The sequence below is a fragment of the Mesoplodon mirus genome (genome assembly GCF_964341445.2).
Source record: "Mesoplodon mirus genome assembly, chromosome: 15".
Classification (NCBI taxonomy): Eukaryota; Metazoa; Chordata; class Mammalia; order Artiodactyla; family Ziphiidae; genus Mesoplodon; species Mesoplodon mirus.
Window position 1 is genome coordinate 36466016 of NC_138991.1, and position 15042 is coordinate 36481057.

Consider the following 15042-nt stretch of genomic DNA (forward strand, 5'->3'; position numbering starts at 1 on the left):
AGTGGTTGAGAGTCCGCCTGCCGATGCAGGGGACACGGGTTCGTGCCCCGGTCCGGGAAGATCCCACATGCCGCGGAGCGGCTGGGCCTGGGAGCCATGGCCGCTGAGCCTGCGCTCTGCAACGGGAGAGGCCACAACAGTGAGAGGCCCGCGCACCGCAAAAAAAAAAAAAAAAAAAGGCGCTCAGAGACTGCTGAGTTTAAGTTTCTGAGTGGAAAGGACTAACTTGTAAAGAAGCAGTCTGGAGGCAGTGGGTAAGACAGGCTAGTGTGAGATGAGACTACAGGCCAGGAAACAGCTGAAGACTATCCAATATGAAATCAGGACCCCTTTAAAAAGGCAACAGAGAAACAGCTATGGTGAAATAAATCTCAAGAGATGCTACAGAAGAACACCTATGCTCCCGTTGAAGTAAACAAAACAGGTACCATAAAATTTAATAAGTTGAATTATGATGCCAAATAAGATTTAAACATTAAGGATATAATCATCAGAGAAACAAACTCATAGAACCTAAGCAGCACAAGAGGTAGAAATATGGTCTGCAATGAATGAGTGGCTATACTTAACAAATCCTTCTTCTGGCTAAGTTCTCTACTTTAAAGGCCAATCTGCCTTTTAAGAACTATAGGCAATTGCAGGTTACTGTTCCTTCAGCTGGCTGTTTTTGTTCCCTGATCAAAACGGGATGTTTTGTTCCCCAATTATTATACTCAGTATGGGCTGACAAAGAGGTTTCATAGTTTATAGAACATAAACATTATCTGTGACTCAGGGGACACCTTCCCCAGAGGCAAGAATTTCTCAGTTCTAGTTCCCCAGAACTATATTTTAAAATGTTAAAAAGAATAAGCAAAGATAACTTATGTATGATTCCATTCTTCTTGTTGGCAGTAATATTACCAAAACTCCAGAGAGAACAATATTTCAGAGACCACCCTACAAATCACGAATAAGACACAAAACTACCCTGGCAGGAATTAAAGACAAATATGTGCCTTCCAAAAGTTAATCATCCACTTCAGCTAGCCTTGGAAAATCTTCAGAGTACAGACATTGATACTTTTTCTAGTGAGCAGGATAAAAGATTACCTCTAAAGTCATTCTAAAATAAAATTTATCACTAAAAAGGAGCTTAGTGTGAGACTATGTTTCATTTTTACCATTTAAAGTAAATATCTAATAGGGTCTATTATAGGGTCTATTATAATTGGGCCACTTCTTAATTTACTGATTATATTTCTTTCTATTTAAAAAGTCACTCAAATTTAGCATAAATTTCTTCGACTTAGAAGCACTCTATTATGCAGAAATAATGCAAGGAAGAGCTGGGATGGCTTAGCCATGAGATGGTCCAGCAGCCCATTTTTATCTATAAGGTGTGTTTTTTAGCCAAGCCACACCACATAATTTTTTTTCTTAAAAATGAAAGAAATTAACTCACCCAACCCCCTCCCAAAAGGCCGGCTCCCCGCGTGAGCAGTCCTTCAGTAACTGGATCATCTCAGCATAGGGCATGCTGGGCAGTCACAGCCAATGGGAGCCGGCATGGCTGGACTCAGGGGGAATCTGAAAAAGTATAAAACCACTTATGTGCTAAGGGTCTCCCCTGTCCCCCATTCAGCATAAGTAATCTACCAGAGTAGTGCATAGAGAAGGAGAAAAGAATGGGCATCTGGATTAGCAGTATTATAGTTTTTTGGAAAAGGCCCTTCTTAACTGCTAAACAGGGAAAAATATTTATGTATGTATCAGCAACACGAGAGGCTATAAAAAAAATAGTGTATACAATTCCATACTTGTTCCCTGTCACCTGGAATGAACCACCACCACAAATAAGGAAATCTAATAAATAAGATAAAAATGAAGAAACTTAATATTTACAGCAGCTCATTTAGATGCTAAATTTAACTTAATAGTAAGCAATCAGAACCCTAAACTAGAAAACTTTGGCAATCTATATTCTGATTCTATTTCACTCTTCTCATTCACCCCAGGAACGATGTTAGGAGTTTCAAGGCAACATTCATATAATGTGCTTGTCTCAATCTCTAGATGCCTTTATCAGCAAATCTGTGAAATGTGTTACTATACAATATTTTTAAGTGTTTTGAAATTAATGTAATTTATTTTTTAAAGTACTATTGCTCTACGGCCCTTCCCTGGTGGTCCAGTGGTAAAGAATCCACCTTACAGTGCAGGAAATGCGAGTTTGATCCCTGATCAGGGAACTAAGATCCCACATGCCACGGGGCAACTAAGCTCGTGTGCCTCAACTACTGAGCTTGCATGCCTCAACTAAAGCCCACGCACTCGGGAACCCATGCACCACAACTAGAGAAGAGAAAAAACCTGCATGCCACAACTAGAGAGAAGCCCACACACCACAACGAAGAGCCCGCGCCACAACAAAAGATCCCGTATGCCTCAACGAAGTTGCTGCGTGCTGCAACTAAGACCTGACACAGCCAAAAAATAATAATAATAATAAAATAAATAATTTTTTGGGAAAAAGTACTGTTGCTCTAGTGTCTAATTCATAAACAAACTTCAAGCACCAAAATTTATTCAAAGAAAAATCTTAAGACTATAAACACTTACTTGAAACATCAGTTATTAGGAGAGATAAGAAACATCTTTTTTTTTTTTTTTTTTTTTTGCGGCACACAGGCCTCTCACTGTTGTGGCCTCTCCCGTTGCGGAGCACAGGCTCCAGACGCACAGGGTCAGTGGCCATGGCTCACGGGCCTAACTGCTCCGTGCCATGTGGGATCCTCCCGGACTGGGGCAAGAACCCGCATCCCCTGCATCGGCAGGCGGACTCTCAACCACTGCGCCACCAGGGAAGCCCAGAAACATCTTTTAAAATGTACAATAATTAGGATCACCAGTAATGAAACAAAATTACACCATGTGCCTTCTGAAATGATTCACTGAGAAGAATACAACATCAGTTCTGTGGTATTACTAAGCATGAGGAAATAAACTTAAATTAAGGAGCATTATACTAAATAATTGGTTTGTATTCTTAAAATTATCAAGGTTTTTAAAAGACAAAGGAAAACTGAGGGACTAATCCAGATTAGAGAAGACTACAGAGACATAACAAGTAAATGTAATACATGATACTACCCTGGATCCTATTAGGGCCAAAACAAAATATGTTTGGCTAAAAGGATGTTAATGGGACAAATGGCAAAATTTGAGTAAAAACTGTAAATCACTTCTTTCCACACTGACAGTGCTCTCGCATACATGGTAACCATTCCTAAAACCTGCTGGACTTTCTGTAATTAGTGTTGCAAACCTGCCCACAAAGTGATACAGTACAAGAAGCGCAAGGATTCTCTGTATTCTCCAAGGAAAGGAACATTATGACAGGAAGGAGAGTGGCTATGGTGGACAAACTAAGCTGGTTTTCCAGAAAAAGGCTAAATAAAACCACGAAGAAGATTTTGCTGAGGCTTGAATGCACTGAGCCCAACTGCAGATCTAAGAGAATGCTGGCTATTAAGAGAAGCAAGCATTTTGAGCCAGGAGAATGTAAGAAGAGAAAGAGCCAAGTGATCCAGTTCTAAGCTTCATATTTTGTTTTATTATGAAGATAATAAAATCTTGAGATTATGTTTACTTTAAAAAAAACTATAGATCAGATAACAGTATCGTTTTCATGTTAATTTCTTGATTTTGATCACTGTACTATAGTTATTATAGAAAATATCCTTATCTTTTAGGAAACACATATTCAAGTATTTTGTAAAAGGGCATCCTGTCTTACAACCTACTACCATCAGCTCAGAAAAAAATAATGTGTATAAAGAGAAAAAAATAATAGGGACTCCCCTGGTGGTCCAGTGGTTAAGAATCTGCCTTCCAATGCAGGGGACGTGGGATCGATCCCTGGTCGGGGAACTAAGATCCCACATGCCGCAGGGCAACTAAGCCTGCACCACAATTAGAGAGCCTGAGTGCCACAACTACTGAGCCCACACACCGCAACTAGAGAAACCTGTGCACTGCAACTACTGGGCCCGTGCTCTGGAGCTCACAGACCACAACTAGAGAGAAGCCCGCACACCACAACAAAGAGCCCACACGCCTCAACGAAAGATCCTGCATGCCGCAACAAAGATCCCCCAATTAAGACCCAATGCAGCCAAATAAATAAATTAATTTAAAAAAAATCATCTGCTCAATAGCTCCTAATCCAGAACTTGGAGGGCAGTAAATAATAAATTGAAATGACCAAAAAGTCAAATCAAAACAAATTAAAAAAAAAAAACAGAAAAAATAATAAATGTGGTAAATGTTAAAATTTGAGGAATCTACTTGAAGAGTACAGAGAAATTCTTTATAGTATTTGTCACCTTTTCAATATGAAATTATTTCAAAATAAAACGTTTTAAAAATGTATTCAGAATCATATTAAATCAATCCAAATTAGTTTAGGACTCCAAATGTCTTAATAAGTGTTATTTTTCTTGTTACGTCTCTAACCAAATGCTTCCTTACTAGGATATACCACTCCAAAATATGAGTTCAAAACATGGACAGGGAATTCCCTAGTGGTCCAGTGGTTAGGACTCCAAGCTTCCACTGCTGGTGGCACAGGTTCAATCCCTGATTGGGGAACTAAGATCCTGCATGCCACGTGGCACAGCTATTAAAAAAAAAAAAAAAAAAAGGCAAAACATTATGGACAGACTAACAAAACACTAGAGCTGCAATGTATTACAATATGGAAATGAGCTAAGATGGCTGATTTCATCTTAGATGACAGTTATTTTATCATCCAAGTGCCTTGGAAATCATTCCTCCAAGTCATTAGGCCTACAAAATATTTACCCCTAAACTCAACTGTCAGTTGCGTTTTTCTCCTCAATGAACAGAATGGAACTTCTTAAAGAAATGAATTCGCTAGCCATGTACATATTATACCTATGCTAAACATCACAGGATATAAAATTAGTAAGATACCTTTTAATCCCAAGTAATTTATATTCTAAGGTTCTACAAGACCACAAGCACACCCCCATCATCATATTAGGCCCTACTCAGATAACACTCCAAAATTCTACATTTCTAAATAATTTTCCTCTTTCCCACCTAAGCTCTCTCAGTTGATCCTTTCCTAAAACTATTACAACTTGCTTCCTCTCTCCAGAACTCATCTCTCTCTATAGTAGTTATATTCAGCAGCCTAGCAGAACATTAAATTCTACAAAAACCAAAGAAAACAAATTTTAACCTATTGCTTTTGGTTCCCATTTCAATGTACCTGCTGCCAAAGTAAGCTCAAACCCACTGCCTCTGGGACAGGCAGATCACATGTGATCAACTTTGATGTTCGATGCATTATTTTGTTTTATTTATTTATCTTTTTTAAGATTTTTTTTTGAAGTGGACCATTTTTAAAGTCTTTATTGAATTTGTTACAATACTGCTTCTGCTGTATGTTTTGGTTTTTTGGCTCTGAGGCATGTGGGATCTTAGCTCCCTGACTAGGGATTGAACCTGCACCCCCTGCACTGGAAGGCGAAGTATTAACCAATGGACCGGCAGGGAAGTCCCCGCTGCATTATTTTAAATTTCCTTTAGATCAGGAAAGAATCCAAAGCACTCTTTTATGGTCTACTTATCCGTACTTTTACTATATTCTGTCCTGGCTGAGATGCCAAAAGTTCTTTGAGAAAACCAATTTTATAAAAAGGAAAAATAAACATACATAAACTCAAAAGATAAAATCAGTGAAATGTTAAATAATATTGGGGAATAAGAAATTATTGTTTAAGGTATGCAAAATACATTAAAACATAAGTATATGCTCTGAATTTACAGACTGGTATCTTACATGACTCAATTTCTCTAAGTAGAGTCATCTGCCTTCTTACAGCGGTTTAGTGTAAACGAGCTTGCACTTCTAGTCTCTATCAGAATTACAGCCAAAATTCATTAAGTTAATATTTTAAGCTCTCATTAGAAAATTTCAGAGTAGCCAATTTCTTCAGAAATTGCTTTTCAAGATATAATAAATTCTTAAAACAAAACAAACAAAAAAGACATAAATTCCTGGAATTCTAAGTCTCTGGCTCCTACAAAAAGCGTGGATCAGCTTTTTTGTTCTAATAAAACCCAAAGACCTTTCACCCATAAATTATACTCAGTCTTTCTTTCATGTTATTCACATATTTGAATCACTGAACTAAAATACATAAAAGACAACTGTAAAATTTAAAAAGAAGAAAATATTTAGGACTCAAATGATCCAAGAGTCTAAAACCCATTCAGAGATGATTTTATATACAATTTTCATACAGTAAAGGTAGTAAGTTCCTGTTATAACCACTGAAAGCTGTATCACAGTTCCAAAACTCTACAGCAATGAAACGAAAACAAATTAAAATTTCCCCTCAGTAAATAAAAATATTTAAGAAAAAGTTTAGGTTTACTAAATAGTTCTATGGAAATTTTAGTCCTGATCTAGAAAAAGTCAACTAATCCGTAAATTTGTCTTTTTACACAAATGATAAAAATTTAAAGAGCCCAATGGAAGATAATGCTGTGACATAAATCACAGCAAGATCTTTTTTGAGCCACCTCCTAGAGTAATGAAAATAAAAACAAAAACAAAAATAAACAAATGGGACCTAATTAAACTTAAAAGCTCTTGCACAGCAAAGGAAACCATAAACAAGACAAAAAGACAACCCGCAGAATGGGAGAAAATATTTGCAAACGAAGCAACGGACAAAGGATTAATCTCCAAAATATACAAATAGCTCATGTAGCTCAATATCCAAAAAACAAACAACCCAATTAAAAAATGGGTGGAAGATCTAAATAGACATTTCACCAAAGACATACAGATGGCAAAGAGACACATGAAAAGATGCTCAACATCACTGACTACTAGAGAAATGCAAATCAAAACTACAATGAGGGGCCTCCCTGGTGGCGCAGTGGTTGAGAGTCCGCCTGCCGATGCAGGGGATATGGGCTCGTGCCCCGGTCCGGGAGGATCCCATATGCCGCGGAGCAGCTGGGCCCGGGAGCCATGGCCGCTGAGCCTGCGCGTCCGGAGCCTGTGCTCCGCAACGGGAGAGGCCACAGCAGTGAGAGGCCCGCGTACTGCCAAAAAAAAAAAAAAAAAAAAAAAGGTGGAAGACCTAAATAGACATTTCACCAAAGAAGACATACAGATGGCAAAGAGACACATGAAAAGATGCTCAACATCACTGACTACTAGAGAAATGCAAATCAAAACTACAATGAGGGGCTTCCCTGGTGGCACAGTGGTTGAGAATCTGCCTGCCGATGCAGCGGACACGGGTTCGAGCCCTGGTCTGGGAGGATCCCACATGCCGCGGAGCGGCTAGGCCCGTGAGCCACAACTACTGAGCCGGCGCGTCTGGAGCCTGAGCTCCACAACGAGAGGCCGCGATAGTAAGAGGCCCGCGCACCGTGATGAAGAGTGGCCCCCGCTTGCCACAACTAGAGAAAGCCCTCGCACAGAAACAAAGACCCAACACAGCCAAAATAAATAAATTAATTAATAAACTCCTACCCCCAACATCTTCCAAAAAAAAAAAAAAAAAAAAAAGAGACTACAATGAGGTATCACTTCACACCAGTCACAATGGCCATCACCAAAAAATCTATAAACAATAAACGCTGGAGAGGGTGTGGAGAAAACGGAACACTTTTGCACTGTTGGTGGGAATGTAAATTGATACAGCCACTGTGGAAAACAGTATGGAGGTTCCTTAAAAAAACTAAGAGGGCTTCCCTGGTGGCACAGTGGTTGAGAGTCCGCCTGCCGATGCAGGGGACACGGGTTTGTGCCCCGGTCCGGGAAGATCCCACATGCTGCGGAGCGGCTGGGCCCGTGAGCCATGGCCGTTGAGCCTGTGTGTCCGGAGCCTGTGCTCTGCAATGGGAGAGGCCACAACAGTGAGAGGCCTGCGTACCGCAAAAAAAAAACAACTAAGAACAGAACTACCAAAATGACTCAGCAATCCCACTACTGGGCTTATACCCTGAGAAAACCATAATTCAAAAGGACACATGTACCCCAATGTTCATTACAGGACTATTTACAATAGCCAGGATATGGAAACAACCTAAATGTCCAACAACAGATGAATGGATAAAGAAGACGTGGGTACATATATACAATGGAATATTACTCAGCCATAAAAAGGAACGAAATTGGGTCATTTGCAGAGATGTGGATGGACTTAGAGTCTGTCATACAGAGTGAAGTAAGCCAGAAAGAGAAAAACAAATATTGTATATTAACGCATATATGTGGAATCCAGAAAAATTCTAGGTACAGATGAACCTATTTGCAGGGCGGGAATAGAGAAGTAGACATAGAAAATGGACATGTGGACACGGAGGGAAGGGGAGGGTGGGATGAAGTGGGAGATTAGGTTTGACATAAATACACTACCATGTGTAAAATAGCTAGTGGAAACCTGCTGTATAGCACAGGGAGCTCAGCCCGGTATTCTGTGACAACCTAGATGGGTGGGATGGCGGGTGGGAGGGAGGTCCAAGAGGGAGGGGATATAGGTATACATATAGCTGATTCACTTCATTGTATAGCAGAAACTAACAAAACACTGTAAAGCCAATTATACTCCAATAAAAATAAAAATAATAATCATAAAAAGAAAAAGTTTAGGTTTACTAAATAGTGTTCCATGGAAATTTTAGTCCTGATCTAGAAAAAGTCAACTAATCCCTAAATTTTTCTTTTTACACAAATGTTAAAAATTTAAAGAGCATAATGGAAGATAATGCCTGATCGTGCTGGTCTAGAATAAGAAAACATGCTAATGCTAAACAACGGTTGGAGGTCTTTACCAATGTTTGAAGAAATAAAATTATTTCTCAATATACTTTTGTTAACAATAGCAACATAAGGTAACTGAAGTAATTTAGTTGTATGACTCAGTTGTAAGATAGCCTTAGTTTTTCATAATTACAATAAAGAGATGAAAATTAATGTATATATACCATACAACTTTATAAGCATATTCTGAAAATCAAATGAGATAATTAAAGGAAAAATAATAGAGAGAAGTGCTAGATTTTCTACTAATCTGTCATACAAAGCAATACTTAGTCCTTTCCAAGGCTGCCAGTATATCTGATCTTCTTATCTGACATACAAAATGAGTTTTCATTTTTAGTAATCAATTTGTAAAAATAATTTTAATACCATACCTCATTCCAAGAAAGATCTGAGACAAAAAAGCACATGCATGTAATTTGTTTCTTTGTTTTAATTATGCAACCATAGTAAAATAAGTCAAATTAGAAGAGGAGATATTCAGTGTGGCCTCTTCCCTACCAACCCCATATCACAACCTATATGAAATAGATATACATGAAAACTTTGAATTCATTATCTGAAGTTAGAGTTCAAAATCTACTGTAACCATCAGAGGAAATAAATTCATTCAACAGTGTTCCATCCTGCTGTCCAAAACTTAAGTGACCTTACCTTGTACGGATCAAGTAGAAAGTCACTGAACTTGCTAGGCAGGGAATATTTCTTCACTAATTCATCTTCTACCACCCAAGGTGCATTTTCACCAGTACCAGCCCGTAATGCGTTATGCCGTATAAAGTATCGAAGTATCTCCTTATTTGGTGGGCGTTCTGTACGAATCAAGCTGTCTGCTGGCACATTACTGATGATCTAGGTTAACAAATAAAAATAACTCACTACTGGGGTAAAAAGCAATTAACCAATGAGAACAAAGATTTATATTCTCTCTGGAAAACTCATCATTACACCTATAAAATAGGTTATATACTAGATAGAAGAAGAAGAATTTTCAGAGACAGAATGTTAAAGATATCTGTAGGCAATGTGTCAATATGTATCAAAGTCCTAAAAATGGGTGTATCTGTTGAACCAACAGTTCCTCTTGTTAAAAATTTAGAAGTAAATGGAGGGACTTCCCTGGTGGTCTAGCAGTTAAGACTCCATGCTGCCAATGCAGGGGGCTCAGGTTCGATCCTTGGTCAGGGAACTAGATCCCGCCTGCTGTAACAAAGAGCCTGCATGCCGCAGCTAAAGATTCCACATGAGGCAACGAAGATCCTGCATGCTGCAACTAAGACCCAGTGCAGCTAAATAAATTAATTAATTTAAAAAAAAAATTTTTTTTAAGTAAATGTAAAGTCATCATCAATCGCTTATAAAAGGAGGGGGGAAAAGGAAGGGAATACTACATAAAGGTACATCAATTAGGGATTCATTTTTCTTTTATTTATTTATTTGTTGTTTATTTATTTTTGGCTGCACTGGGTCTTCGTTGCTGCGTGCGGGCTTTCTCTAGTTGTGGCGAACGGGGTCTACTCTTCATTGCAGTGTGCGGGTCTCTCATAGCGGTGGCTTCTCTTGCGGAGTACAGGCTCTAGGCGCGGAGGCTTCAGTAGTTGTGGCTTGTGGGCTCTAGAGTGCAGGCTCAGCAGTTGTGGCGCACGGGCTTAGTTGCTCTGCGGCATGTGGGATCTTCCCGGACCAGGGCTCGAACCCGTGTCCCCTGCCATTGGCAGGTGGATTCTTAACCACTGTGCCACCAGGGAGGTCCCAGCAATGATGTTTTAACTAGCCACCTTGCTGAACGGGAGCTAAGAAACTTAGTGAAAAACTGTATTTAACACCCAATTGTCAAATATAAAGAAATCCTAACAATCCAGTAATGTCTTCAGGTCACTAAATATAAAACAAATGAGTCAAAATGAAATAAGACCTGTCAGCATTCTGACGTGGGAAAAAAACCAACACTCTAAAGAGGCAAGAGATCCAGGTTATAATCCTTCCTAATCTCATTTACTAAATTAGGAACTTTGATAGAATTATTTAATTTCTCAGGCCATAGCTGTTTCTTCTATAAAACAGTTAGACATGAAGACAAATGTGCAACTGCCTTCCACACCTAGCCGCCCTCCTGCTTCTTTCTAATGATGAGATCTTACACATACAGGAATAAGAGTACCCGAAAGCAACATGGCATATTTCATGAAATCTAAGATGCTATTAATGAAAGACACATTATGTACCACAAAGAAAAGAATTCTTGCCAATTGATATTGAGATATATCCTGATTCCAGCAGATACAAACTACTATATATAAAATAGATAAACAACAAGGTCCTACTGTATAGCAAAGGGAATTATATTCAATATCTTGTAATACACTATAATGGAAATGAATATAAAAAAGAATATATATATATGTATAACTGAATCACTCTGCTGTACACCAGAAACTAACACAATATTGTAAATCAACTATACTTCAATTTAAAAGAAAAAGATACATATCCTGATTCTGGAAATGTAAAAATATGAAAGTTGAACATCTTAGAATCAATAAAACATAGTACTAAGTTATTTAAAGGGTATTTACCATTTTAGATTATTAGCTTCAGATTCCTTGAAAAAGCACTGGTTAGAGTTAACTCACTTTCTGAGTTTAATTATATTACAAATTGCTCTGCTTTTAACTGGGAAGTGCTATTTCCTCAGGAAGTCCATAACCACTGGAAACAGAGTCTTATTTTTTCAAATAACTAAGTTTGAAGCTCAAATGTAAACTACTCTTACACCCTAATAATTCCTATTAAAAAGGAAAAAGCATGCTATCTCCTAGGAAAGACAATACAGTTTAAAGTCATAATTACGAAGACCAGAAAATCACCCAGAATTTGTTGTAGAAACATATTTATTTACATTTTTCTTTAGCACATTTTCTACGAGAAAACGAGCCCTTTGATATTTTCTTAAACAACATCTACTACATGTAAGAGGTTTAATGTAAAGTGCCAACTAACCTTATCTTCATTTTGTAGTTTGACATCATATTTGTGAGGCAGAAACTTTGGAGGTGCCCATTTCCTCTCTCCTTTCTTTAATGAAGTAGGAAGTTTTCGTGGAGATCTACGTGCTCTGTCATCTAGTCAAATCAATAGAAAATTAGTGAAAAAAATAATTCTTTTAATTCTATCCACTCAGTTATCTTACTGAACACCTACTCTGCAACCAAGCACTGAGTGATGGGGCCCAAAGGTAAATCATAAGTTCCTTGCCTCAAGTAGCTAAAGTCTATGGGAGGAGTCAACAATAACTACAATACAATGTGGTAAATATTATAATAGAGGCTGGTATAGAAAAATACTAGATTAGAGAGAAAAATGCTCAAAAAGAGAGAAGCAATGTCTAATTTAGTCTGGAAGATAGGCAGGGAAGACCGAGAAAGAATATGACTTGTTCAGAGACTGCAAATAATGAGATACAGGTGAATATGATCTACAGTACAATTAAAAAAATCAGACTACAGAGGTAAGTAGGGGCTTATAAATTATAACAAACCTTGTTATATAGGCTGGAATTTGTCTTACAGACACTAGGGAAACAAAGGATTTTTGATCTAACTAACTAGATGTACATTTTGGAAAGAGCACTAGTGTGAAAAAATGAAGAAAAAGAAAAAGCACTTTCAGCAGTTAGAAAATGAATAAAATGGGAAGGTGAGACTGAAGAAAGGGAATCATAAGATATAATCTTAAACATCTGGATTAATGTATCAGAATGGTGAAGGAAACAGTCAAGAAGACAGACTTGGTAACCAACTAGATGTGGGAATGTTAAAGGTTTCCAAGTTTTCTGCCTTAGAAATCAAGTAGATGATGATGTATTGAAAAATAAAAAGGCAAAAAAAAAAAGAAAAAATAAAAATAAAAAGGCAGAACAAAACCATATGAAAAAAATCTAAGGAATGGCAGTGGGGAAAAAGGAAATTAAAAAAAAAAGTAGTTAGAGAAATAGGAGACTGTGGTATCAAATAAACTAAAAGATTTGAGAGTGACCAACAGTGTTAAATGTAAAAGAAAAGTAAAATGGACTAAGAAGAAATCAGTGGATTTGGCAATTAGGGGTCACCCATAACCTTATTAGGAACAGTTTTAGGAGTAAAGGGGCAGAAGTTAGACTATAATAGCATAAGGAATAAACTGATGGTCAGAAAGTGGAGACAACATTCTCAAGAACTTTGGCTTGAATGAGTAAGACAGAAACAGAACAACAGGATCAAGGGAGGGTATGTTGTTTTTAGAAAATGGGACTTTGTTTATAAGTTGAGAAGAACCATTAGAGACAGGGTTAAAAACACTGTAGAGCAGAATAATAACAGTTAACCCAATCCTTGAGAAAGCAGGAAGGAATGGAATTCAAAGCACAAGCATCTTGACCAAGAGGAAGGACAGACAGCTCCCTTCTGAGATGAAGGAAGAACACAGACATTCGTAACAGTGAGGTTAAAAACACAAAACTGAAAAGTTCCTGCCTAATACATTTTTCCCCCCATAAAGTAGAAAGAAGGTTACCTTGTGAGAAAACATTTTGTATACTGGAATTTGTCTCTCATATTTCTATGGAAATTCTAATCAGTTTTCCCCCTGAAAACATTCAGAGTACATCATAACATTCTTTAGCCTGCCTACCATTCTTTCCACATACTAGCAATAACATTATATCCCAAAATTAAAACCTAAACTAAGGCATATAACACCCTAAAAAAGAAGCCAAAGCCTAAAACTAGGGGTTCCTAGTACACAATGTTTAAGGCATAAAACTAACAACTGTAACACATCATTGGTATTCCAGTGATCTGATTCTAGAAGAAATGTTAGAAGACATATCATCAGTCAACACCTAACCAAAACACTTAGCAACCTCAAGTCGGGAATTATAAGTAATATACATGTTAAGAAAACTTCAGTATCAAAAAGAAGGAAAAGAGAAACTGAAAAACATAGACATTAGCATTCAAAATGCAGAGTGGAAAACAAAACTGAAGCATCAACAACTGGGGCAGACGAGTCTCAGAAGTTTCCTCGGGACTAGATAAGAACATTCCTTTAAAACCATCTGCACATATCCAAAACATCTGGAGAGACAAAGAATAGAATGGAAGACATACAGCATACCATTATAATGAAATGTTCTAATTCAAACTTTGTAATAGTTAAATAATGAGGTAAAATTTGATCCTCTGAACAATCATGGGGAGGGGGATCAATATACATGAATACCTGAGTACTCATATTTGTGGAGACAGAAGATACCTATCCCAGTCAAATTCCTTACTGACACAGATTAAAAAAAAAAAAAAAAAAAAGACGACCTCAGAGGACGATTTATTTTTCCAATGGGCAATGTCTGTTCTTCAACTTTCAAAACATTACGTTAGGTCTCCAGGTCCCTAAAAATTACTTTCAGATATCATAGTGTTTCAGAATTCTGGCAGCTCCCATCTGAGAGGAATTTGAGTTACAGAATACAGATAAAAGGAAGTATCTCAAAACCGTCACACTGGCTTGCAACGTGAAGAGAAACAGAGATTAGAATTTATCCTTCATACTCTGATCACACCCCTTCTACACATATACATAATTCCAACTTCAAGAGAAAAGGCAGGCAAACTTTCTTTCCCATGTTGAGTAGCTAGGTATGTGCACATAGATTTCCAAGCTACCAGAGGAAATGACTTCCCAATTGTCTTAATTGTGTAGGGAGATTTAAATCTTGATTCACTTTGTAGGTATTTTAGTTGTTTTCCGAATCATAAATAGACAAAATCATGTCTATATATCAACAAAACCCAATTACAAATTTAATTGCTAGAGAACTCAAAAAGATTTGCGCATAATATGAGTTGCATAACTCATTAAGGAAAGCTACTATCATACATACTAATACTCTCTCTCCTTCCTTCATCCTCTTTCACAATTGCCTCCTTCTTCTGATGGTCCTGAGCGATTTGGCTAGAATTCTCTTTGTCACTTGAGGGAGAATCACAGGCACCATCAGATTTCTTCTCAGTGGCCTCTTCATCCACTTTCTCCAAAGGATGAATCTTCACAATCCTCACCTTTAGCATTTTTTCCTTCCCAACCTATAAGGGAGATAGGAGAAAGAATCAAAGATAATAATTAAGGGGACTTCCCTGGTGATCCAG

The 15042-nt window shown here is 37.7% G+C and overlaps 1 protein-coding gene across 1 annotated transcript in view; it reads right to left on the reverse strand.

Moving 5' to 3' along the window:
• Positions 1–15042, reverse strand: part of BAZ1B (bromodomain adjacent to zinc finger domain 1B) — a 67734-nt gene that overhangs the window by 33392 nt on the left and 19300 nt on the right. The window contains exons 4-6 of the mRNA XM_082600380.1: positions 14778–14979; positions 11858–11979; positions 9512–9709 (exon numbers count right to left, since the gene is read on the reverse strand). Coding sequence (XP_082456506.1) covers positions 9512–9709; positions 11858–11979; positions 14778–14979 — 522 coding nt within the window. The remainder of the gene's footprint in view (positions 1–9511; positions 9710–11857; positions 11980–14777; positions 14980–15042) is intronic.